Here is a 24973-nt window from a genome sequence, read left to right on the forward strand (position 1 = left end):
CTTTGTTCCTGAAAAACGTCCCAAAATTTTAGTAATTGCACCTTCCCTGCCACGAAGAGCTGCTTGCTGTCTTGTCTTTTTGTTCTGCTTGGTTCAACAACATGGCTGAGCTTCCCATGTATAGGTGTCGCTGTAAATTTAAAGCCCCCCCACCAACCGCCTTTTTTTTTTTTTTTTTCTATTTTTTTTATTGCATGTTTACTTTTTGCCCTGCAGTATTCAGTCCTGTCATGTGACCACAGTGCCTTCCCCTCAGGTAGTGGGCGGGTCCTAAATGCAGAAATCAACACTATATAATGATGTGGTGCTGTTCTGTGCAAGATTTTCATGTGAGTCTAAGGTGCTTTGACCAACTCCAGAGTGGGTCATGTGAGTCTAGGGTGCGATGACCAACCACAAGGGAGTTATGCTAGTCTAGGATGCTTTGACCAACCACAGGGGGGTCATATGAGTCTAGGGTGGTGCTTTGACCTACCCCAGGGAAAAAGTCACGTGAGTCTAGGGTGTTTGACCAACGCCAGGGGGGTCATGTGAGCCCAGGTTGCGTTGACCAACCTCAGATAGGGTCACGGAGTCTAGGGTGTTTGACCAATGCCAGGGGGGGTCACGTGAGCCCAGGGTGCGTTGACCAACCCCAGATAGGGTCACGGGAGTCTAGGGTGCGTTGACCAACTCCAGATGGGGGTCAAGTGAGTCCAGGGTGCTTTGACCTACCCTGGGGGGAAGTCATGTGAGTCTAGGGTGTTTGACCAACCCCCAGGGGGGTCACGTGAGCCCAGGGTGACTTGACCAACCCCAGATAGGGTCACAGGAGTCTAGGGTGCTTTGACCAACCCCAGTTGGGATCATGGGAGTCTAGGATGCGTTAACCAACCCCAGATGGGGGTCACATGAGTCTAGGGTGCGTTGACCAACCCCAGATGGGGGTCACATGTGTCTAGGGTGCTTTGACCAACCACAGGGGAGGTCACATGAGCCCAGGGTGCTTTGTCCAACCCCAGATCGGGGTCACGTGAGTTTAGGGTGCTTTGACGAGCTCCATGGGGGTCAGTCCCTGACATCATGGGCTTTACAGCAAATGTGTTTTACAACACTGAGGATCATTCAGCCTATGCACACTAGTTGATATTCTCAAACGATGTTCACTCAGCGAAGTATACTTTATCGAGCGGGGCAAAACTGATGCCAAGTTTGGAGTCAGAAAGATTTTTCAGCATTCTGTTCTGTTTGGCTGTTTGCATCTCACAAATTATACTAATTGCAAGGATGCCTCAGCATGAAAGGTCATACAGTTTTTGTTTTGGCTCATTGCAATGCTCTGTAATCACTTTGAGAACAAGTAAAATTCAAAGTGGACTTCAATAATTGTGCCTGCGCTTTGGCAAGGTTTAGAAAACATTACTGAAATTCTGCAGCATATAGATTTATGGCCGTCTTTCTTGCTTCATAGGTGGACGCTATTATGAACTTGGTATCGACTCTGATACAAGACCAACCAGACCAGCCAGCTGAAGACCCTGATCCAGAGGACTTTGCAGAAGAGCAGAGCCTTGTGGGCCGCTTTATTCACCTATTGCGGTCTGATGATCCCGATCAACAGTACTTGGTAAGAAAACCTATGTGCTAGTGTTTACTGTACAAGATCTCCTTCATAACATATGTTACTGGTACAGTGCCTTGAAAAAGTAATCATACCTCTTGAAATTTTCCACATTTTGTCATGTTACAACCAAAAACTTAAATGGATTTTAAGTGATAGACCAACACAAAGTGGCACATAATTGAGAAGTTTAAGAAAAATTATAAATGGTTTTCACTTTTTTTTTTTTTTTTTTTTTTTTTTTTTTTTTTTTTTATAAATGCGAAAAATGTGGCATGCATTTGTATTCAGCCCTCCTGAGTCAATACCTTGTAGAACCACCTTTTGCTGCAATTACAGCTGCAAGTTTTGGGGATGTCTCTACCAGCTTTGCACATCTAGAGAGTGACATTTTTGCCCATTCTTCTTTGCAAAATAGCTCAAGCTCAGTCAGATTGGATGGAGAGCGTCTGTGAACAGCAATTTTTCAAGTCTTTCCACAGATTCTCAACTGGATTTGGGTCTGGACTTTGACTGGGCCATTCTAACACATGAATATGCTTTGATCTAAACTAGAGGTCGACCGATATGGGTTTTTCTCTGGCCGATGCCGATGCCGATATTTAGAAATCGCGGTGGCCGATGGCCGATATGTGATGCCGATTTTTTTTGGGCCGATATATTTGGCCGATTTTTTTTTTTCCTTTCTTTTTTCCCTTCATCTCATAAAATCTAACAGTTAGACCCCTTTCACAATGGGGCGTTTTTCAGGTGCTTTTGGGCTAAAAATAGCGCCTGTAAAGTGCCTGTAAAACGGCTCCCCTGCAGTCTCAGTGTGATATCCTGAGTGCTTTCACACTGAGGCGATGCGCTGGCAGGATATAAAAAAAAGTCCTGCAAACGGCATCTTTGGAGCGGTGTATACCGCTGCTCCACCACTCCTGCCCATTGAAATGAATGCGCACCGCTGCCGAAGCGCCTGCAAAGCGTTTTGGCAGCGGCGCTTCAGGGGCGCATTTAACCCCTTCCTCGGCCGCTAGCTGGGTTATAAGCGCCCCGCTAGCAGCCGAATAGCGCCTCTAAAATGACGGTAAAGCGCCGCTAAAACTAGCAGCGTTTTACCATCAACGCATGCCCGCTCCAGTGTGAAAACAGCCTTAAGTAATACAGAATTTTTTTTTCATTTAAACATTAAACAAAACAAACCTTCAATCAGTTCACTTGTATGTATAATTTAGAAAAAAAAAAAACAAAAAAAACAAAAAAATATCTTAAATAATAAATACACAAAAACAGGTAATCAAAACTTTTGGACGAAAAAAATGGGCTAACTTTACTGCTTAGGTTTTTTTTTTTAATTCATTACTGTATTTTTTTTTTTTAAATTGCGTTTGAAAGACCGCTGCGCAAATACCGTGTGACATAAAATATTGCAACAATCACCATTTTATTCCCTAGGGTCTCTGCTAAAAAAATATATATAATGTTTGGGGGTTCTAAGTGATTTTCTAGCAGAAAATACAGGATTTTTACTTGTAAGCAACAAGTGTCAGAAAAGATTTAGTCTTTAAATGGTTAAACTGAGAACTTCTACACACAGAGTTCAGTCTATTGATAAAAGAACCTGAAAGATACAAATGTATCTTCTTATCAGACTTGGCAGGCTGCCCAGAGGAGGAGAGAATCCTCTCCACAGATAATTTAAGGAAACTTGCATTAACTTCTATTACAGAAGTCATTTGCAAGTCATGGCTGAAGTTATAATCGGCCTTTTTTATCAGCACAATCGGCCGATGCCGATTAAGTAAAAAACGCCAAATATCGGCCGATATATCGGCCGGCCGATATATCGGTCGACCTCTAATCTAAACCATTCCATTGTAGCTCTGGCTGTAACTTTAGGGTCGTTGTCCTGCTGGAAGGTGAATCTCCGCCCCAGTCTCAAGTCTTTTGCAGACTCTAACAGGTTTTCTTGTAAGATTGCCCTGTATTTGGTTCCATCCATCTTCTCATCAACTCTGACCAGCTTCTCTGTTCCTGCGGAAGAGAAGCATCCCCACAACATGATGCTTCCACCACCATGTTTCACGGTGGAGATGGTGTGTTCAGGGTGATGTGCAGTGTTAGTTTTTCGCCAAACATAGCGTTTTGCTTTTAGACCAAAAAGTTCACTTTTGGTCTTATCTGACCAGAGCACCTTCTTCCACGTGTGCGTGTCCCCCACATGGCTTCTCGCAAACTGAACTTTCTATGGCTTTCTTTCAACAATGTCTTTCTTCTTGTCGCTCTTCTTAAAGGCCAGATTTGTGGAGAGTACGACTAATAGTTGTCTGTGGACAGATTCTCCCACCTGAGCTGTGGATCTCTGCAGCTCCTCCAGAGTTACCATGGACCTCTTGGCTGCTTCTCTGATGAATGCTCTCCTTGCCCGGCCTGTCAGTTTAGGTGGACGGCCATGTCTTGGTAGGTTTGCAGTTGTGCCATACTCTTTCCATTTTCAGATGATGGATTGAACAGATCTCCGTGAGATGTTCAAAGCTTGGGATATTTACTAACCCTGCTTTAAATTTCTCCACAAATTTATCCCTGACCTGTCTGGTGTGTTCCTTGGCCTTCATGATGCTGTTTTGTTCAATAGGGTTCTCTAACAAACCTCCTGAGGGCTTCACAGAACAGCTGCATTTATACTGAGATTAAATTACACACAGGTAGACTCTGTTTACTTTGGTGACTTCTGAAGGCAAAATTGGTTCCACTAGATTTTAGTTAGGGGTATCAGAGTAAAGGGGGCTGAATACAAATGCACACCACACTTTTCACATACCGTATTTATCAGCATATAACACGCACAGGCGTATAACACGCACATTCATTTTAAGAGGGAAGTTTCAGGAAAAATACTTCAATTTTAAATAAGGAACTTTGAAGCAAAATAAGAGTCAGTGCCCATCTGCAGCCTCACCATTGCCATCAATGCAGCCTGATCAATGCCCACCTGCAGCCTCACAAGTGCCATCAATGCAGCCTTATTAGTCCACATCAATGCAGCCTCGCCATTGCCATCAATGCAGCAGCCTCACCATTGCCATCAATGCAGCAGCCTCGCCATTGCCATCTATTTTCTTCCTATTACAGAGGCCGCCAAGTAAACAGGAGATTCTCACTGTATGTAATCTGACAGCGTTCGTCCCGCCCCAATCCCCCTCCCCCCCATTCCCTCCGAGGCAGCTAAAATTGAAGTATTGGCGTATAACACGCACACGCTATTTGCACCCGATTTTCATGGTGAAAAAGTGAGTGTTTTACGCCAATAAATACAATATTTTATTTGTAAAAAAGAATTGAAAACCATTTATCATTTTCCTTCCACTTGGTCTATCACATAAAATCCAATTTTCAAGGGGTGTGAATACTTTTTCAAAGCACTGTTCATGTTTGCTGTTTGTTCTGCATTTTATGTTCAGTTGTTGTTGTGTTTTTTTTTTTTTTGTTTTTTTTTTCTTGTATAATAATGAAAGGCATAGGAAATCCCTTTCCTACAGGTCCTACAAACCTGTAGGCCAGGCCAAGATGCCCTTCTCCTACTACCAGCGTAAGGTCACCTTACAGTTTTTCTGTAAAGGTGAACTTACACTTTAAGGCTGGGTTTTCACTATTGCGAATTGGATGCGGGGGATGGATATGGGTTCCGGCATCCAATTCGAAACAGCAGGAGATTTTGACCGTCTCTCTATGGAGCCGGTTCACATATCCCCGCTGCGGCTCTGGTGTGAATTTGCACAGGAGCCCTGCGTGTCTTTTGGTCCTTTTTCAGGTCCGACTTCAGCCAAAAATGCGGAATGAAATCAGGCCTGAAATGGTGAACGGGGACGCACCGGACCCCCCGCTGAGACCAGCATGCGAAGATAGTGTGAACCCAGCCTTCCTGTGCCTTTCAATTGAGGCCAGTGGCCTAGCTCCACTGTTGGGCAGAGGTGCATAGATCACAGGCCTCGCTGAAAAAGATTACAGATCCTTTGGCAGATAAGACAGTTCATGTACATATTTCAAATTTAGTTGCAATAGAGTTGAGCTTTAAATAAGCTATTTGGGAAAAATTCCTCCTCCGGCAATTACAGAGTCTCTGATAGATAATGAATATAACCAGAGTTGACTGAGCAAAATAAAAAAAACAAACCTCCAGCTTCAGTATGGTGAGACGCTTAGTACCGTACCTGTGATCTTCTTATAAGAACTGCTGGAGTCATTCTGTGCCAGAGGAGTAAAAAAGACAGCGAGATTCCAAATGTTCTATTCCCAAAAATAATTATCTATAAGCCGGATGCTGGAAACCTGCAATGCGTCCCTTTCTACCGCACGGGTTTGGTATTGTGAACAGCATATAATTCAGTCCCTAAATTGAAAACCATTATGAAAGCAATAATACTGACCCAGAAGATTTCAGATTTAAGAGATGTTCAAATGAAAGGCCACCTTTTTTAAAACTTTAACCACTTCAGCTACTGAAGTTTTTACCCCTTAATGACAAGGCCACTTTATTTATTTATTTTTTTTATTTATTTATTCGGCACTGTGTTGCTTTAACTGGCAATTGCGCAGTCATGCAACGCTGTACCCAAATTAAATTTTATATATTTTTTTTCACACAAATAGAGCTTTATTTCGGTGGTATTTGATCACCACTGGATTTTTTTTTTTTGTTTTTTAAACAATACGTTTTTTTATTTGGTTTTAACAAGACATGAGTACAGAATACAAAGAGTACAGTACTCAGATATGTTTCAGGTGTAAAGTACATAATCAGTAAAGCATTTTTAGTCATTTGGACAAATGCTCCATGCTTTATGAAATTTTGTATATGACAATGCGTTGAAAGCTAGAAATTTCTCATACAATTTGTTCATGTGGACAAGTATCAATTACCTCTGATAGGTTGGGAGCCAATGTTAACTTCCATCGCCTTAATATTAGACACCGAGCTGCTAGGAGTATACGTGTAACAGATTAATTTTTTATTTTTATTTTTTATCTAAAAAAGAGAGAAATTTTGAAAAACAAACTTTACCTTCTGCTATAAAACATTCCTTAACCTCCCTGGCGGTTTTCCCGAGTGTGGCTCGGGGGTTAAATTTCAGCACCATTAGCGGTAACCCCGAGCCACACTCGGGATTACATCTCAGGATCCTGGTGCGGTATACTTACCTTGTCCCCAGGATCCTGCGATGTCCCCCCGCTGTGTCTGTGGGCTCCCGAAGCCTCTCTGTGCCGGGCTCCGTTCCCTGCGAGTGTCGCGATGCACGGGGGTGGAGCCCGGTGGCAAATTCAAAAAAAGATTACAGTACTGTAAGAAATTATTTCACATCCATTTTGTCCCCAGTGCTTTGTCCAGTGTCCTGCATGCAGTTTTATGATATATTCTGTTCTTTCTGCCTGGAAACTTGAGATTGTCCATAGCAACCAAAAAGTGTCCCATTACGTCAAAAGCAGGTTTAGGCCAGCTAGAAAACAGCGATAATAAATTAGGACACTTGCAGAATTGAGCGATAGTGATTTTTGGGGAAATTTATTTTATTATTATTATATTATTTTTTTTTTATAATTATTTATATTTATTTATTTTATTATATTTTATGATTTTGTGTTTCAAACTTCGTCATACCCGGGATATCTACTAGACTCTTGTTTGGACAGATTTAATGTGTTATTGGTAAGAATTACAGGCCTACAAAATGCCAAATTTCTATGTGCAAAATAATTGTACCGCTTTGAGACGCAAAAATCTGACATAATCATACCGCCAGGGAGGTTAAAAAAGAAATACATTTCTTCATACATTTTGGCTAAAAGATATTCTGCTACATGTTTTTGAAAAAAAAAAAAAAAAATTTAAAATAAGGTTACTAAAATTTTCGTACAACAGAATAAAAAATTTGGAAGTGATTGTAATGTGTTGTAGTGTGTTTGTATTGTATTTTTGGACAACAACCGTACTGATTAAACGAAAAATTGTACGATCTGCTATCCGACGAATGGTTGTGATCAGCTCTCGAAAGCTGTGTACTAACGATCAGATTATCGTACGATCGCTTCGAAAGCAGTATTTTTTTTGTATGATTTTCGGATTGTGTGTACAAGCCATAACTATATGTAATGTGTGTACGGTGTGCTGCTATTACTAAGAGATCTTTCAGTTTCTCATCCCTGCAAAACTGACAGATCGCTCCCTCTGTACAGAGCTCTGTATTGTTTACCAACACGGAACTCTGGGCTGTGATTGGACACAGCCGATTGGCAGGTACCGGCCATGAATCCTGGGCTGGGTGTTTGCTGACAGGCTCCCGCTGTGTACAAACTTAGTGGAAGCCGGGGGGGGGGGGGGGGGGGGGCGCGCATGTACCCGTCCTAAACCTGGAGGTAGGCAAGTACATACGGGTACATAGCTTTGCCTACAGCAGCCGCCCACCCACTGTACATTGCGTGTGGGCAGTCTGCAAGTGGTTTAAGTGGACCCATTCTTGTATTCTTGTATAAATGTATTTTTGTTGGGTGCAGCGTGCTAGTAAGAGCTTTGGCCCTACTTCTCCTTTTAAACAAAACAGCTTGGTCATCTACTTGCCCCCAGCCTGCAAATGAAGGGGCATAACCACCTTAAAGTGGATGTAAATCCTCACCTAATACCCAGTGAAGTGAACCGCCTCGGATGACACACAGGGATGAAACAAATCTCCCTACATAAGTTTTACTTGTATATCTGCTGTCTTCAGCTTTATTTATTCTTTAGAAAGTTCAGATCCTGTTATATTTTCTCTTTCTGGTCAGCACTGCAGTGAAGTTTGGGCATACAGCCAAGACAGCTGATTGGAGGAAAGGCACACACCCCCTCTCCGCATAGGTAGAGACTTTCAGAGCTGCTCCCTGAATCGTTCTGCACTCTGCTAATCTGTTTATAGCATCCTCCCCAACACAAAACTCCGGCTGCTTTTATCTCCTGTGATGGGGAACTTGTCAGTAGTTCTCAGGCTGATAACAGAAGAACGGAGCAGGAGAAAGCTACGGGACATAGGGCTTTGAAGAGAGATAAGAAAACATTGCAGATACATGTGCCCAGCTCAAATTTCATGAATTGGGTTTACATCCACTTTAAGGTCATCAGTCATCTGAGTTCTTCCCAGGTTTAACCACTTGCTGCCCGCCCACCGTCAAGCGACAACAGAGCAGTGCGGCTCTCGATCCATGACGACATCATATAATGGCGCCCAGTTTAGCTGCGATCCTGATCTCAGAAAAGAGCTGCGGCTCATTGCCCATGTGATCGTCTGTGTCCAATTAAAGCCGATCACATGTAAACAAGGAAGTGCCATTTATCGGCTCTCCTCGCCTCACACTGACAGAGTGTGAGGTGAGCCGATCGGCGGCATCTCCTCACAGGGAAGATTTGTAAAGGTAATCAGGACACCGATCATCCAGGGCCCTGATTACAATGCAGCCCCGGTCTGTGCCCACCAGTGTCGCCAGTCTGTGCCCACCAGTGTCGCCAGTCTGTGCCCACCAGTGTCACCAGTCTGTGCCCATTGGTGACACCAGTCTGTGCTGCCTTTCAGCGTCTGCCCATTAGTGTCTTCCCATCAGGGCACATCGGTGAAGGAGAAAGATTACTTATTTGACAAAATTTTCTGACAAACTAAGAAACTTTATTTTATTTTTTTTTCAAAATTTTTATTTTTTTTATTTTTATTTTTTTGCAAAAAATAAACCAGTGGTGATTAAATGCCACCAAAATAGGGCTCTATTTGTGTGAAGAAAATAATAAAAAAAATTAATTTGGGTAAAGTGTAGCATGACCGCGCAATTGTCATTCAAAATGCGACCGCACTGAAAGCTGAAAAATGGCCTGCACAGGAAGGGGGTGAAAGTGCCCAGTAATGAAGTAGTTAAAGTGGTTGCAAAGCCTAAACACTTTTTACTTTTAATGCATTCCTTGCATTAAGGTAAAAAATTGTCAGCATCCCCACCTCACCCCCCCCCCCTTTACTTACCTGAGCCCTCATTTGATCTAGCACCGTGCACGTCTGCAGCTCTTCTCTCCCCTCAATTTCGGGTCTCGCTGGCTTTGCTGGGGCACCGGGAGCCATTGGCTGCCAGTGCTGTCAATCAAAGCCAGTGAGGAGGGGGCGGGGGGGAGTCCCACTGTCTGTGTCAATGGACGCAGCAGCCAGGCTCGGGTGCGCGCATGCATGAGTGCCCGCTTCCCATGGGGGGCACTGGACAGAGGGGAGGGGGCCAGGAGTGCTGGTGGTTTACCTGAAAAGAGGAATTCCATTGCACAGAGCAGGTAAGTATAGACTTGTTTTGTTTTGTTTTTGTTTTTTTTTTTTTAAGAAAAAATATATTTTTACAATCACTTTAAAGGAACAAATTGGAAGACAATTATAGCGTTAGTCGGTGGACCGGACAGGTTCACTTTAAAATGTACTGTGCTTTCCTTTATAAACGACCATATTTTATGCTTGAGCAAAATGCTTGCTAGGAAAACATTATCTCTCTCAATTTTATACTTTTCCAGGAAAGTGACAGCCAAAGAATGCTTTACAATTACCAAGAATGTTCACCCAAATATGACGGCTAGATCTCCGTTGTTAAAGATCTGTCTCTAATATCCTGGACTGGGATATTTGCTTTCATTGTCTGCAATGCTTAGAGACTTTTTTTTGTGTTTTGCAGTAAATTACTTTTTTAGCATCCAATATCCTCATTCTCCCTTCCTGTCTATTCATTTTTAATATCCTCTTTGATATTCTGAGATCACACAGGATGTCAGGATGAGAGTGAGATGGTCGTTCTGAACGTCGCTATGTGGCGTGATGATTTTTTTTTCTTTTCTTTTCTTTGACAGACCTCTTGTCAGGTTGCGTTAGTGGAGAATGCCATAATCTTTTGCTGCACAGAGAACCAATCTCAGGTTTTCAATTTTTCAGAGAGTAATTGAGCTGCCATTTGTTCTCTGTACTATTTTAAGCCCTTAAAGAGACTCAATCACTTTGCCCTGAATAAGCAAGGTGACTGCCCCCCCCCCCCCCACAGATCTGGACCCCTGCCCATTACACAGCCCCCCCCCCCCCCACAGCTCTGGACCCCAGCATATTAAACAGGCACCCCCCCCACCCCAGCTCTGGACCCCTGCCCATTACACAGCCCCTCACCCCAGCTCTGGACCCCCCCACCCCAGCTCTGGACCCCTGCATATTAAACATTCCCCCTGCACATTACACACAGCCCCTCCCCCAGCTCCGGAACACTGCACAATACACTGCCCCCCCCCCCAGCTCTGGACCCCTGTACATTGCACAGCTCCCCCAGCTCTGGACCCCTGCACATTACACATTGCCCCCCCCCCAGTTCTGGACCCCTGTACATTACACAGCTCCCCCAGCTCTGGACCCCTGCACATTACACATTGCGCCCCCCCCCCAGCTCTGGACCCCTGTACATTACACAGCTCCCCCAGTTCTGGACCCCTGCACATTACACATTGCCCCCTCCCAGCTTTGGACCCCTGTACATTACACAGCCCCCGCCCCCCACCCCAGCTCTGGACCACTGTACATTACACAGCTCCCCCAGCTCTGGACCCCTGTACATTACACAGCTCCCCCAGCTCTGGACCCTGCACATTACACATTGCGCCCCCCCCCAGCTCTGGACCCCTGTACATTACACAGCTCCCCCAGTTCTGGACCCCTGCACATTACACATTGCCCCCTCCCAGCTTTGGACCCCTGTACATTACACAGCCCCCGCCCCCCACCCCAGCTCTGGACCACTGTACATTACACAGCTCCCCCAGCTCTGGACCCCTGTACATTACACAGCTCCCCCAGCTCTGGACCCTGCACATTACACATTGCCACCCCCTCAGCTCGGGATCCCTGCACATTTACTAAAATAATTGCATTTCCATGTTCTGTGTACTGTGGGAGGCCAGATATAGTGAATGCAGGGTCCGGGGTTTAGTGACACTTTAAGCCCTTGACTCACTTATAGTTCTCTTCTCTGTGCTGCCCTTCTGCTCTATTAGAGCCACTGCAAAGTACCAGATGGTACCGGCTACATGGGCGTATGTTGCATCCTCGTATGATGCAGTGCCTGGACCTATATCTGAAATGCAAACTACACTGCTACCTCATATAAATCTAAAACAATCAATTCATCTTTATAATGTGCAACATAAATATACTGTGATATAAAAAGAGCAAAATTCCGTACAAAGTCCAATAAATGGTGTTCACAATATAAAGTGCTCATGCTTTCGTGGACATATAAGGTGCTGCACTCCAAAGTGCTTAGAGTGTCCCCACGTGGACTGACACTCGCCATAAAATGTTGACCTACTATTACTAGATAGGTCACACCGCGCTTGTGGGGTAACCCCTTGTGTATTGTCTTCACAGTTCACGCTTCACCCCAATGGTCTTCCACTTACATTGCTCCTCTACTCGGGGGGGGGGGAAATATCAGGGGAGAGGGCTCGTAGTGTAAAACTATTATGTATGTTAAAAGTATAAAGACAAGGTATTTAACTCTCTTATATCAGCGCCAAAAAACCATTGGCAGGTGTATATAGCTAGTCTGTGGGGGAAGATGGCCGCCACTGCTCCAACCTCCTACATGGTGTGCATTCCAGCAACCGGATGTAACGTCACCGGAAGTGACCTAAACTAGCTCTCAACGCGTTTCGTCCTGATTGGACGGCTTCAGGAAGCTTATATAGCATGTAATGAGAATTTTTCATAGTCCGGGTTTACTGACCCCTTTAACCACTTGCTGACCCTCCTATTTCCTTTTACTGCTACAGGGCGGGAGCTGTGGGCAGTATATATACGCGAATCTGCCTGCAGGGTGCGCGTGGGCTGCTTCTGCTGTGATGATTCACAGCACAAACTGATCTGTGGGTCCCGAGGACTCTGTCCTCTGGCACCCGCAGATTGCTGTTAAAACATGGAGAGCAGAGATATTCCTATGTTAACAGTGCATATCTCAGTTCTGATGGGGGGGGGGGGGGGTGTGATCCTGTATCTGCAAGACAGACACTAGGATTAGTCTCTTACCCTAGTGAAAGCAGCACACAGTGTACACAAAAACACTAGTCAGGCACACAGTTAACCCTTTGATTGCCCTAGATGTTTAACTCCTTTCCAGCCATTGTCATTAGTACAGTGACAGTGCATATTTTTTAGCACTGTATTAGTGTCATTGGTTCCCGAAAAGTGTCAGTTAGTGTCCAGTAGTCCACCGCAGTATTGCAGTCCTGCTATAAGTCGCTGATCACCGCCATTACTAGTATTAAAAAAATACATACATTTCCATAAATGTATCCAATAGATTGTAGATGCTATAACGTTTGCGTATACCAATCAATATACGCTTTTTGAGATATTTTTTTTTTACCAAAAATATGTAGCAGTATACATGTGGGTCTAAATTTATGAAGAAATTCGATTTTTATTAATTTTTTTTTTTAGATAGGTTTAATGGCAGAAAGTAAAACATAGTTTTTTGGGGTTTTTTGTCAAAATTGTCGGTCTTTTTTTTTTTTTTCTTGTTTTATAGAAAATAAAAACCACAGAGGTGATCAAATACCACTAAAAGAAAGCGTTATTTGTGGGGGGAAAAAAGACGTATGTTTTATTTGGGTACAGGGTCGCACGACCGCGCTGTTTTCAGTTAAAGTAACGCAGTGCCGTATCGCAACAAAATGACCTGGTCATGAAGGGGGGGTAAATCGTCCGGAGGTTAAGTGGTTAAAGTGATTTGTAAAGGCTTCTTTTTAAAAAAAAAAAATAACAAGCTTGTTTCACTTCCCTCCTCTGTGCAGTTGGTTTTGCACAGAGCAGCCCGGATCCTCCTCTTCTTGGGTCCCTCTTTGCTGCTCCTGGCCCCTCCCTCTTTTGAGTGCCCCTCAGCCAGCAGCTTGCTACAGGGGGGCACCCTATTTTTTTTTTTTCATTTAGCCTAAATCTAATCGATTCCTCCATCCATACTATACAACTGGGATGGCCAAATCTCCCGCCATTGTATTTTGACAGCCGGCCAGCCCCTGTCAGCTGTCAGAATATTTGAACACTGCGTGCATCTGATTGGACGCCGGCAGTGTTCATCTGTCTATTTTCTTGAGGCCACCCACTGCTTCAGGAACTCTGAGATTCGCTCGGTGTATGGCCGGCTTTATTGGAGGCTTTAGCACTGGAATGAAGAGGTTGGAGACCTGGGCTGCCAGAGAGGTGAGTACACTTCTTCTAATTTGGGGTATGCCGTTTGCACTTCTTTGGGGGCTTGACAAGGTCACTACTCTATAGTACTTGTTTGCCATAACAGTTGTTCCTTTCAGCTCCTTATTTGTTTTTTCAGTATTTTTTTTTTTGCTGAAAATTGTTATGCCAAAAGAGACACTTTTATGTCCCATTCACACCTCCACGTTTTGTAGCTTGAAACCCGAAGCTTCAAAACAAAAATCAATTATTCTCCTATGGAGTTGGTTCACCTGATGCCAAAAGCCTGAAGCTCAAAGTTCTGGAGCTCTTTTTGTAGCTGGAATCGGGCAGATTTGAGCGTTTTTGGCGCGTTTTTTTATTATTATTTTTTTTTTTATTTGTTTTAAGGGTTACGGGTTAATAATTTTATTTTTTATTACTTGGTATTCATTTATTTAATTATTTTACATTTATTTATTCATTTATTAGTAGTATTGGCAACCCTAACCTTACAAAAAAAAGCTAAATTAATAATAATTTATTTTGTGTTAGAAGGAGGGTGTTTAATGACTCTTTTATTTTTTTAAGGGTTAGGAGTTAATTATTTGAATTTATTTATGATTTTTATTTGTGTATTTATTTTACATTTATTCATGTAGTAGTAACACCCTAACAAAAAATAAATAAATAACCTTTACCTCTAACCCCTTACCCTAACGAAAAAATAATAATAAATAATAAAAAAAGAAATAAAAGCTAATGGAAAAGCTGAAATACCTAGGAACAAATCATGCAACAGATAATAGTTTTTTCTATAAAAAAAAAAAGTGCCAAAGCGCAAAAACGCTGTATTAAATCCAGCCCCCCCAAAAAAGGCGTGAATGCAGCCTTACTGTCAGTTTGCTGTGTCCAGATCTTCTTTTGGCAATTTAGGTGAGCAGTTGATGGCCGTATTCTCCCGTATTTTTCTGATTTTTTTTTTTTTTTCCCCTTTATTTCCTATGACGTTGCACAGTAAAATGTAAAGCCGTATATAAAACCTGCCGAGATTGAGTTCTCAGCTTTTTTCTGCCACTCTGGTTTAAACGAGGTCACCAGCAGTCCGTTCACACCGATCGTCTTCCAGGCAGGAAGGCGTCGATTACGTTTTCTCCTGCCGAGACTTGCAAGATTTCCAGCGGTGGTTTATCTTTTTTCGGACACGAGCTGCTGACAGCACTTCATTTTCACTGAATGGAAGCAATTTTCTATGAGTGTCCCCTGTGCACCGCATAATGACACAACTCCGTATTCGCCCTTACTGCGTCCCTCGTATCCAGATCTTCCTCTCTTCGTTTACTGTGAAGAAAAATACAGCAGTTTGGGGGGGAGGGGGGGGGGGGTCCAGCTGGGGAAGATTGGGCCATGTTCTGAATTGTTATAAAATTGCTTTGTAATTGGAAAGAATCCTGCATATAACACTGCATGTATTATCATAAAGGGACAGCTATCCAGATCCGAAAATCGGACGAAAGATACCGATTTCGACGCGAACGTATGATAACCGGATCGTTGGTACAGAGCTTTTTGAGAGCCGACACCACTATTCATCCGATTTATTATTCGATCGGACAAGCTCGAAAATGTTCCTCGTACGATTTTCGTTTAATCATAACAGCTGTCGTCTGAAAATACATTACAACACATGATGTCGCTTCTGAATTTTTTTTTTTTTTTTTCCTGTCGTACGAGAATTTTCATGACTTTAGATACCTATTCAGTTTCTACTTGCGACTATTAAGAGAAAAAAGTCGGACCATCGGTCGTCCGATTTTCGGATCATGTGTACGGGGCCATTAGACCCCCCCCCCTGGATCAAACACTTTATGGAGTCTTTAAATATAATGATAATATCTCTCTATATATAATAATAATAGGTCCCTGCGCAAAGTATTTTATAGAAGCTGCGTGCTAGACGTGCACTGACAAAAAAAGTTTCATTCGTTTTTTTTTTTTTTGCTTTTTTCCGGAAATTCGAAAATTAACGAATTTTGGCAAAATTCGTTAAACTAATTCGGAACTAAACGAATTGCACATGTCTACTGTGTGCCTTAGGCCTCATGCACACGAGACGCTGTTAAACGCGCGTTCAGAGGCAGTTGGACACTTTTTTTTTCAACTGCCCCTGAACTCATTCAATGTTATCCTATGTGTCCATGTACACAGTCTCGTTTTTTAGCGTTTTTAGGCAGTTGTGTTCAACCTCGTTTTTCCAGAAGCAGAAAAATGGGTTCAGACGCAAAAGTTTTCCACGTTTCAGACGCTAAACGCCGGTACCGCGTTTAGTTGCGTTTTATAAGTGTTTTTAAAGGAACCCTATTTTTTGGACCAGAAAACACAGAAATATGATGGTAAACTGCAGCAGAGAATGACATTTTGTGACCCGACTTTGGGGCCCCATATCTCGGGGGCCACTTAGTGCTAGGAACCCCAAATTTGGATATGTTGTAGTGTTCCACTGTGTTAGCACTCCAAATTTGGAGTTCCTAGCACTAAGTGGCCCCGAGATATGGGGCCCCAAAGTCGGGTCGCAAAATGTCAAGCGCTTTTCTGCAGCAGAGAATGCCCTTTTTCTGACCCGACTTTGGGGCCCTATATCTTGGGGCCACTTAGTGCTAGGAACCCCAGCTTTGGACAGTAAACTGCAGCAGAGAATGACATTTTGCGACCCGATTTTGGGGCCCCATATCTCGGGGCCACTTAGTGCTAGGAACCCCAACTTTGTATATGTTGTAGTGTTCCACTGTGTTAGCACACCAAATTTGGGGTTCCTAGCACCAATACGGGGCCCCAAAGTTGGGTCGCAAAATGTCATTCTCTGCTCTGCAGACGCTTCTAGATGCAAATGCGGTAAAACGCCGCTAAACGTGGTATGCAAATGCGGCAAAACGGGCGTTTTCTAAACGCCGGTTTCCGCTTTTAACCACTTGCTTACTGGGCACTTGAACCCCCCTCCTATCCAGACCAATTTTCAGCTTTCGGCGCTGACGCACTTTGAATGACAATTGCGTGGTCATACAACACTGTACCCAAATGAAATTTTTATCATTTTTTCACCACAAATAGAGCTTTCTTTTGGTGGTATTTGATCACCTCTGCGGTTTTTACTTTTTATTAAAAAAATGTAAAAAAATGATTTTTTTTTTTTAAAAAAAGTTTATTTTTTTATATTTTGTTTTAAAAAATTTTAAACGGGTAATTTTTCTCCTTCATTGATGTACGCTGATGAGGCGGCAGTGATGGGCACTGATAGGCGGCAGTGATGGGCACTGATGGGTGGCAGTGATGGGCACTGATGGGTGGAGTGATGGGCAGCACTGGCAGGTGGCACTGATTGGCACTACAGGTGGGCATTGATAGGTGGTACTTGTGGGCACTGATAGGTGGCACTTGTGGGCACTGTTAGGTGGCACTGTGGGCACTGTTAGGTGGCACTGTGGGAACTATTAGGTGGCACTTTTATTGGGCACTGATGAGGCAGATGTGCCTCTTCCACTTGGGGACCAATGTCCCTCACATCCGATCCGGTGATCGGCTTTTTTTTCTACTCGCGCTGTCAGCGTGAGTAAAAAAAAAAACCGATTACCGATCTTTTGTTTACATCGTGTGATCAGCTGTCATTGGCTGACAGCTGATCACATGGTAAGGGGCCGGGACCGGCCCCTTACACAGATCGGTGATCAGCCGAGTCTCAGTGACTCGGTGATCACAACGCGCCCGGCGCGCGCCCTGCAGGGCGCGCGCCGGGAGCGTGCACAGGGGAGGACGTCATATGACGTCCTCCCGGGAATGTAGGTCCGCGCTGTAGCCGTCATTCGGCTATAGCGCGGATGCCAGGTGGTTAAAAACGTGTTCAGCAGAGTTTGCACCGGCGTCTCGTGTGCATGAGGCCTTACAGCTAATAAAGGTGGACTATATAAACAATGAAAAAAGACAAAAATCACGCTCCTTCCAAAATGTATATATATATTTTAAAAAACTGAAGTATTTGGCAACCAAAATGTGCCATGTGATATCCTTATAAAATAATCTAAACCATACGCAAATAATTCAGGGAAGTCCAAAAAAGTTTTTCAATAAAGTGCTTGTTGTTCAATAAAAGTGCTTGCTGCAATAAAGATAAAGTGCTTGTTGTGCAATATATAGTATAATATATAATATTATACTATAATATCAATATTATATAATATATAGTTAGGTGACAACACTCCACAACTTACCAGAAAAATGTCACCCCTTATCTCAACGGTAGTCAAACAGCGCTCACAGGTAAGTGCGTCTCCAAATGGAGCTGAGGTCACTCATCCAATAATATCCCAGATATTACGGGGGCTAAAAGCCGTCAGTCTTGGACATTAAGATACTCTTCTCACTTTAAATAGTTCTTCCACAGTCTCCTGAGACCCAGTCTGTATGGACAGGATGGCACTTGCTGACTTAGAAAGATCCACAAGCAGTTTAATTCTTCAAGAAGACACAAAAGTTGAATCCAATTTGGGTTTTACTTCAGCTTAGCACAATACAGCGGAAGTTATCCCAGAGTCTTTTGAATTGAATGAGGAGCTTCTTTGCCGTTTGTAATCCAAGCAGGGCTCCGGGAAAGTCATCATCTTCTTACACTTTAAAAGACTGGAATTACATCCTCTGAATTGTGCTCAGCTGAAGTAAAACTTTTGGATTCAACTTTTGTTTCTTCTAGAAGTGTTAAACTGCTTGTGGAGCTTTCTAAGTCGGCAAGTGTCCATACACACTGGTTCTCAGGAGGAGACTGTGGAGGAACTATTTAAAGTGAGAAGAGTATCCTAATGTCCAAGACTGACTGCTTTTAGACCCGGAATATCGTTGGATGAGTGACCTCCGCTCCATTTGGAGACGCACTTACCTGTGAGCGCTGTTTGACTTTCTTGTGCGGAGTGATGTCACTTGGAATTTGTTTTGCACCTAAGGCAATATATTGCACAACAAGCACTTTTATTGCCGCAAGCACTTTATTGAAGAACTTTTTTGGACTTTTATGAATTATTTTTGTATTGTTTTAGATTTTTTTATAAGGATATCACATCACACGTTTTGGCTGTTGCATACGTCTTAGACCTTGAACCTGGTACATTTGACTACATAATCCCTTTTATTATGTGTTTTATATTTTGCTTTTTTTTTTTTTTTTTTTTTTTCCAATAATGCATGGTTCTTTTAAGCACCCAAGACCTATAAACACATCTAAAGCAGAACTAAACCTGTCAATTTAAATTGTCATTAAACCCAGACTATGAAAAACGCTCATTACATGCTATATAACAAAGTGTTCATATTCTCAAAGCCACACAAGTATTATATTTGTGTAGAGTAAAATATACCCGGCTGATCCTGCCTTTAGCTGCCCCTCCCATCTTCTCTGTGTCCCCACTGCAGGCTGAGATTGTGTCGTCCTCTACTGAGCATGCTCCAATTACAGTTCCCCTCTAAGCTCTTCATTTCCTCCTCCTTTTTTTTTTCTTATCTGTGTGGCCCGCATGACTATAGAGTCACACATGTGGGCGTATACATAGTGGTGAATGATACTCCCCTCCCCTCTCCATGTCCTATTGCTAAACACTAAGGGGGCGGGATATCTTATGTTGATTGAATGCATTCACTAAGAAACTCACAAAAAAGCTTTAGTTTAAATCTAAACCAGTATTAAATATATCTAATGCAAATGTAATTGCTAATACCTGTAAAGTAAAAAAAGAGCCTTGGATGCAGATGCCGTCTGAACAGAACGAAAGCTAGTGTCAATCATCTCTGACTCCGCCTACACCATATTAAAATGGTTGTGAAGGCAGAAGGTTTTTTTATCCTAATGCATACTATGTATTAAGATAAAAAGCCTTCTGTGCGCAGCACCCCCCCCTAATACTTACCTGTGGTCCATCCAGATCCAGCGATGATGCACAAGAGACTCGGCTGTCTGGGAACTCCCCTCCTCATTGGCTGAGACAGCAGTGCGGCGCCATTGGCTTCCGCTGCTGTCAATCAAAGTCAGTGAGCCAATGAAAAGAGATTTAGATCTTTGATTTAGTATCACTTTGTTTCCAAAACTATTAGGCCTCGTTTTTTTGGGATTTTTTTGTCCGTTTTTTTTAGGCGGATCTTAGCGGGCCACCCATTGACTTCTATGAGCAGGCGGATATCAGCGGAGATGTGTTTGCTGACACCCGCCTGCCATCCGATCCAATAAGATCCGCTCAAAACAGACGGATGGCGATACGTTCCCTGTCTGTCGATCAGATCGGATGAAAATGGGCAGGCTGATGCGTTTTCGTCTGATCTCCCATAGAGGACAGCGGAGCTCTGACAGGTCCATCCCTGCACAGTATGCGGAGACGGACCTGTCACCCCCCCCCCCCCGGCTCAGCGGGGATCAACGGAGCTATCTCCCACTGAGCGGATCCGGCCCGTCTGAAAGGAGCCTTAACATTCAATGCATGCTTTGAATGTAACTCTTAGGCCCCTTTTACACTTGTACGACTTGTCCTACGACTTGGGACTGCAAAGTGGTATGACAAGTCGTTCCCCATGATTGCCAATGACTATCATTCATATTAGTACGACTTAGTAGTCCCTGCACTACTTTGGTCCGACTTTGATGTGCGTTACACAGGCATTCCCTGAAATTGCGGCAAAAATCACGTGACCTTGAGGTCGCGGTAGTGTGAAAGGGGCCTAAGAAGTGAACTAACACACTAATGTACAGCAATAAAAGCTTCACCAAAGTGAAAAATAGGATGCCTTTAAATCTCAAATCCACATTTTGCTCAATGCACCGTGAGCAAAAAATTCCATGTCACATCTCAAGTATCGGTTATATTCCCAATCCTGTGAACACAAATTGAATCGTATTCAAGTCCTGTATTAATTGTAAGATCCTTTTCTTGGAGACCATTGAGGAACAGAGGTATCATGCTTCTGGTACTGCTTTGCTACAAAATTGAGGCATGCGCTGGTAGTAGGAGTGGTTAAAAAAAAACACTAGAGGGCACCTCCCATCTTGGTGTATAAAGTATAAAAGAAAATAAAAATGCACTCACTAGTTGAGTGGATCAAGGCTTGCCAAAAACCCATATAGACCTCCATAGGATCACTGTGAGGCTGCGGAGCTCTGCAGGCATCTGGCTAGTTGTGGCAGAGTTCTTAATGGAAGTACAGGCTGCAACATAAGCAACAGCAGCTTCCAGAAGTAGCAAGATGGCTGCAACTCCAAACAGCACCTCTCACGGCTGGGTGATGATGCCTGGAAGTGGAGGGGATGCGGCTGCATGTCACATCAATGTACAATGCTCCACTTCCTGTCATCATCACCCAACCAAGAGTTATGTTTGGAGCCGCAGCCATCTTGCTACTTCTGGAAGCTGCCGTTGCTCATGTTCCAGCCTGTACTTCCTTCAAGAACTCTGCCACAACTAGCCAGATGCCTGCAGAGCTCCGCAGCCTCACTGTGATCCTATGGAGGTCTTTATGGGTTTTTTGACAAACCTTGATCCACTCAACTAGTGAGTGCATTTTTATTATCTTTTATGCTTTTTTTCAATAGCTTATTAATTGAAAGTATTGCTTTGGTAGGAGGGGTTATTCTGGGCTGGTCTACGGTTTTCTTTGTTTGCCAGTGTCCAGTCCTCCTGCAGGTGGCATTATAACCCGGAGGTCTAAGACTTCCCATGTCCCTCTATAGACTCCAAGAAACAGATTTTACAGTGCCTACAGAAATCCCAAGTTTATTTTTCATTGTTATCTGCTATGTGGTAATTTTGAAATGAATCTGATAAATCAGATGAATGTTGGAAAGGTATACGTGGGTGGATGTTCATATTTGCTATGAATTCCTTGGCTGTTAAATACATAAAGTTTCCCTGTTGGAAGATAAGGAACTCCTTCATGAATGAGATGCTGAACATCTGGAATTAATAAGAAAAAACAGAGCAGGCAGTAATGGAAACAGAGACAAAAACACAGGAATTAATTAAAGCACCGTCTCCAGCACAGAACGGGTGCAGGTTGGGAATTGGGGGCTGTTTTTTTGTTTTCGCAGGAAATCCTTTGCCTGGTGCCCGCTGGTAGCTGTTTGATCAATCCAAACCAATTAAATAGGTAATTAATGAGATAATGAATCCCTTCGCATTTGCAGGAGAGCCCTCCTTGGTATCCTGACTGGTTTACATAGTAGGAAATCAATCAGAGTTTGGAATTAACACAAGGATCTGCAGAGGATGGTCTTAGCCACAGAGTGTTTATAATGCAAATAAGGAGCTTCATTACAGAAAGGAACCCGGCCGAATGGAGCATCTGCTGGTTAAACTTTTAAATGAAACTTGATTTTTCTAGATTTTCCTAAATTAATCTTAAAGTAAATGTAAAGAAGCATAACCCCATGATTTTCAGTTTACTAAAACACTGCGCATCAAAATCCTCTTATTCATATATTTTTTTTTTTTTTAATCTTTATTAAAGCTGATCTCCGATTTTTTTTTTTTTGTGAACTTTAAATAGTCAAGTTGGTCCCCAACAAAATTTTTTTTTATATTTATAGTTTTATAGCCGATCTCTAATTTTTAGTGAACTTTTAAATAGTCAAGTTGGTTCCAATGAACTGTTTACTTTACTAACGATGGCAGCAGCTGTGAGCGCTGCATGACCAGTGTGTAGCCTCGGCTACATACAAGTATGCAGCTCTGTGTTCTAGCAGTGGGATAAGAACTTCCCGTCCTCTCTTAAAACAAAATGAAGTCAAGCTGAGCGCTGCTCAGCCATTCACAGGGAGCTTTGTATTCTGTGAATGAATGCAAAGCTTCCTCTGATTGGCTGAGACTGATAGTGTGACATCCAAAGCCCTCTTCATCTCACCCAATCGGAGGAAGCCTTGTTTTCATACATTGAATACATAGCTCCCTTTTTGAATGGCTAAGTAGCACCCAGCCTGACTTAATTTTGCTCTGAGACACATGGATGTATACTGTATGTAGCTGAGGTTACATACAGTTTATACAGTGATCACTGCCTCTGCATCTGTTAGATCCAAACAAACTACCTTTTTTTTAAATTAGGAAAACGTTTATTGAAGAACTGTGAGTTATTCCAGACATACCAAAATCATATAGTACATCTTGGATTGATGCAATCATATCTAGCATTGGTCTCAAAACTGCGGCCCTGGAGCCGGATGTAGCCCTTTGCATGCTTTTATCTGGCCCTTGGGGCATTATTCCCCCCGATAATAAGAAGCAGCGGGGCATAGTTACTGCCAATTCCTCCCACTAACACCAATTATGGGGCACTATTTCTCCCCCTGACACAATGATGGGGCACTGTTTCTCCAACTGATGTCAATGCTTGGGCACTAGTCCTCCCACTGACACCAGTGATGGGACACTAGTCCTCCCACTGACACCAGTGATGGGACACTAGTCCTCCCACTGACACCAGTGATGGGACACTAGTCCTCCCACTGACACCAGTGATGGGACACTAGTCTTCCCACTGACACCAGTGATGGGACATTATCCCTCCCACTGACACCAGTGATGGGACACTAGTCCTCCCACTGACACCAGTGATGGGACACTATCCCTCCCACTGACACCAGTGATGGGTCACTATCCCTCCCACTGACACCAGTGATGGGACATTATCCCTCCCACTGACACCAGTGATGGGTCACTATCCCTCCCACTGACACCAGTGATGGGTCACTATCCCTCCCACTGACACCAGTGATGGGTCACTATCCCTCCCACTGACACCAGTGATGGGTCACTATCCCTCCCACTGACACCAGTGATGGGTCACTATCCCTCCCACTGACACCAGTGAAGGGGCACTATCCTGTCTAATACCAAAGATGGGGCATAGTTTATTCCCACTGACACCAGGACATTTTCTACTCCTGCTGGCCACAGTCCGGCCCTCCTAAATTTTGAAGGACAGTAAACTGGCCCTTCGTTTAGAAAGTTTGGAGATCCCTGATCTGTAGTGTATACATTGGGTCATAATGATACCTGAAATTGGAGAACAAAAGACATCAACTAGCGATGGCAGCAGTGCAGTCTAGACATACAATCAAGACCAAATGAACTACCTTGTTTGCCCGAAAATAAGCCCGTGCCGAGTTTTTCAGCCCATTTTTTTGGCGGATACTCGAGTCCACTACCCAAATGGACGGACTAGCTTTAGTTTTATGCTAACCAGATCAGATGCCATAGCCACACAAAGCAAGCCAGTGTTGGAACGATGTCTAGTATAAGGGACCTCTTGAGTGGCAGGCTGTATATAATGTATCTATCTATTTTTCTTTTTGAAATTTACTGGTAGCTGCTGCATTTCCCACCCTAGGCTTATACTCGAGTCAATAAGTTTTTCCAGTTTTTTGTGGTCAAAATTAGGTGCCTCAGCTTATATTCGGGTCGGCCTATACTCGAGTATATAGGGTACACAGTACTGTAATACTGTGGATTTTACAATGACTTTAAACTAGGGCTTTTTTTCAGGATAGGGCTTATATTGCAGCTCTCCCTGAAAATTACAGCTGGGCTTATGTTCGGGGTAGGTCTTATTTTCGGGGAAACACAGTATTCCAAGTTCAATCAAACCTGGCATTTTCCTTTTACATTTTTATCATCCTTTGTTGTTTCTGGGTGCTGGTGATCTCATGCAACTTCTTTGTAGCCACTTACTGTCTACATGTATTCCTAATTGTGCCCCCCATTTCCCCCAGCCATGTACACATACCTAGTCACACCCCCCTGCTACCTCCTTACTCAAATGTGAGTTAATACTAGGCTTATTAAAATTTGAATTTTAACCGACGTACTGCACAGGAGTGGCGCCGCTTCTCCCTCTCGCTCTCGCTCTCGCTCTCTTCTCTCGCTCTCTTCTCTCCCTTCTCTCTCTCGCTCTATCTCTCTCGCTCTCTTCTCTCTCTCGCTCTCTTCTCTCTCTCGCTCTCTTCTCTCTCTCGCTCTCTTCTCTCTCTCGCTCTCTTCTCTCTCTCGCTCTCTTCTCTCTCTCGCTCTCTTCTCTCTCTCGCTCTCTTCTCTCTCTCGCTCTCTTCTCTCTCGCTCTCTTCTCTCTCTCT

The 24973-nt window shown here is 43.4% G+C and overlaps 1 protein-coding gene across 1 annotated transcript in view; it reads left to right on the forward strand.

The window, feature by feature from the left end:
* VPS35 (VPS35 retromer complex component) overlaps positions 1–24973 on the forward strand; it is a gene marked incomplete in the record, with an annotated part of 107825 nt that overhangs the window by 57246 nt on the left and 25606 nt on the right. The window contains 1 exon segment of the mRNA XM_073605809.1: positions 1451–1606. Coding sequence (XP_073461910.1) covers positions 1451–1606 — 156 coding nt within the window.

This window comes from Aquarana catesbeiana, linkage group LG11 (genome assembly GCF_042186555.1).
Source record: "Aquarana catesbeiana isolate 2022-GZ linkage group LG11, ASM4218655v1, whole genome shotgun sequence".
Taxonomy (NCBI): Eukaryota; Metazoa; Chordata; class Amphibia; order Anura; family Ranidae; genus Aquarana; species Aquarana catesbeiana.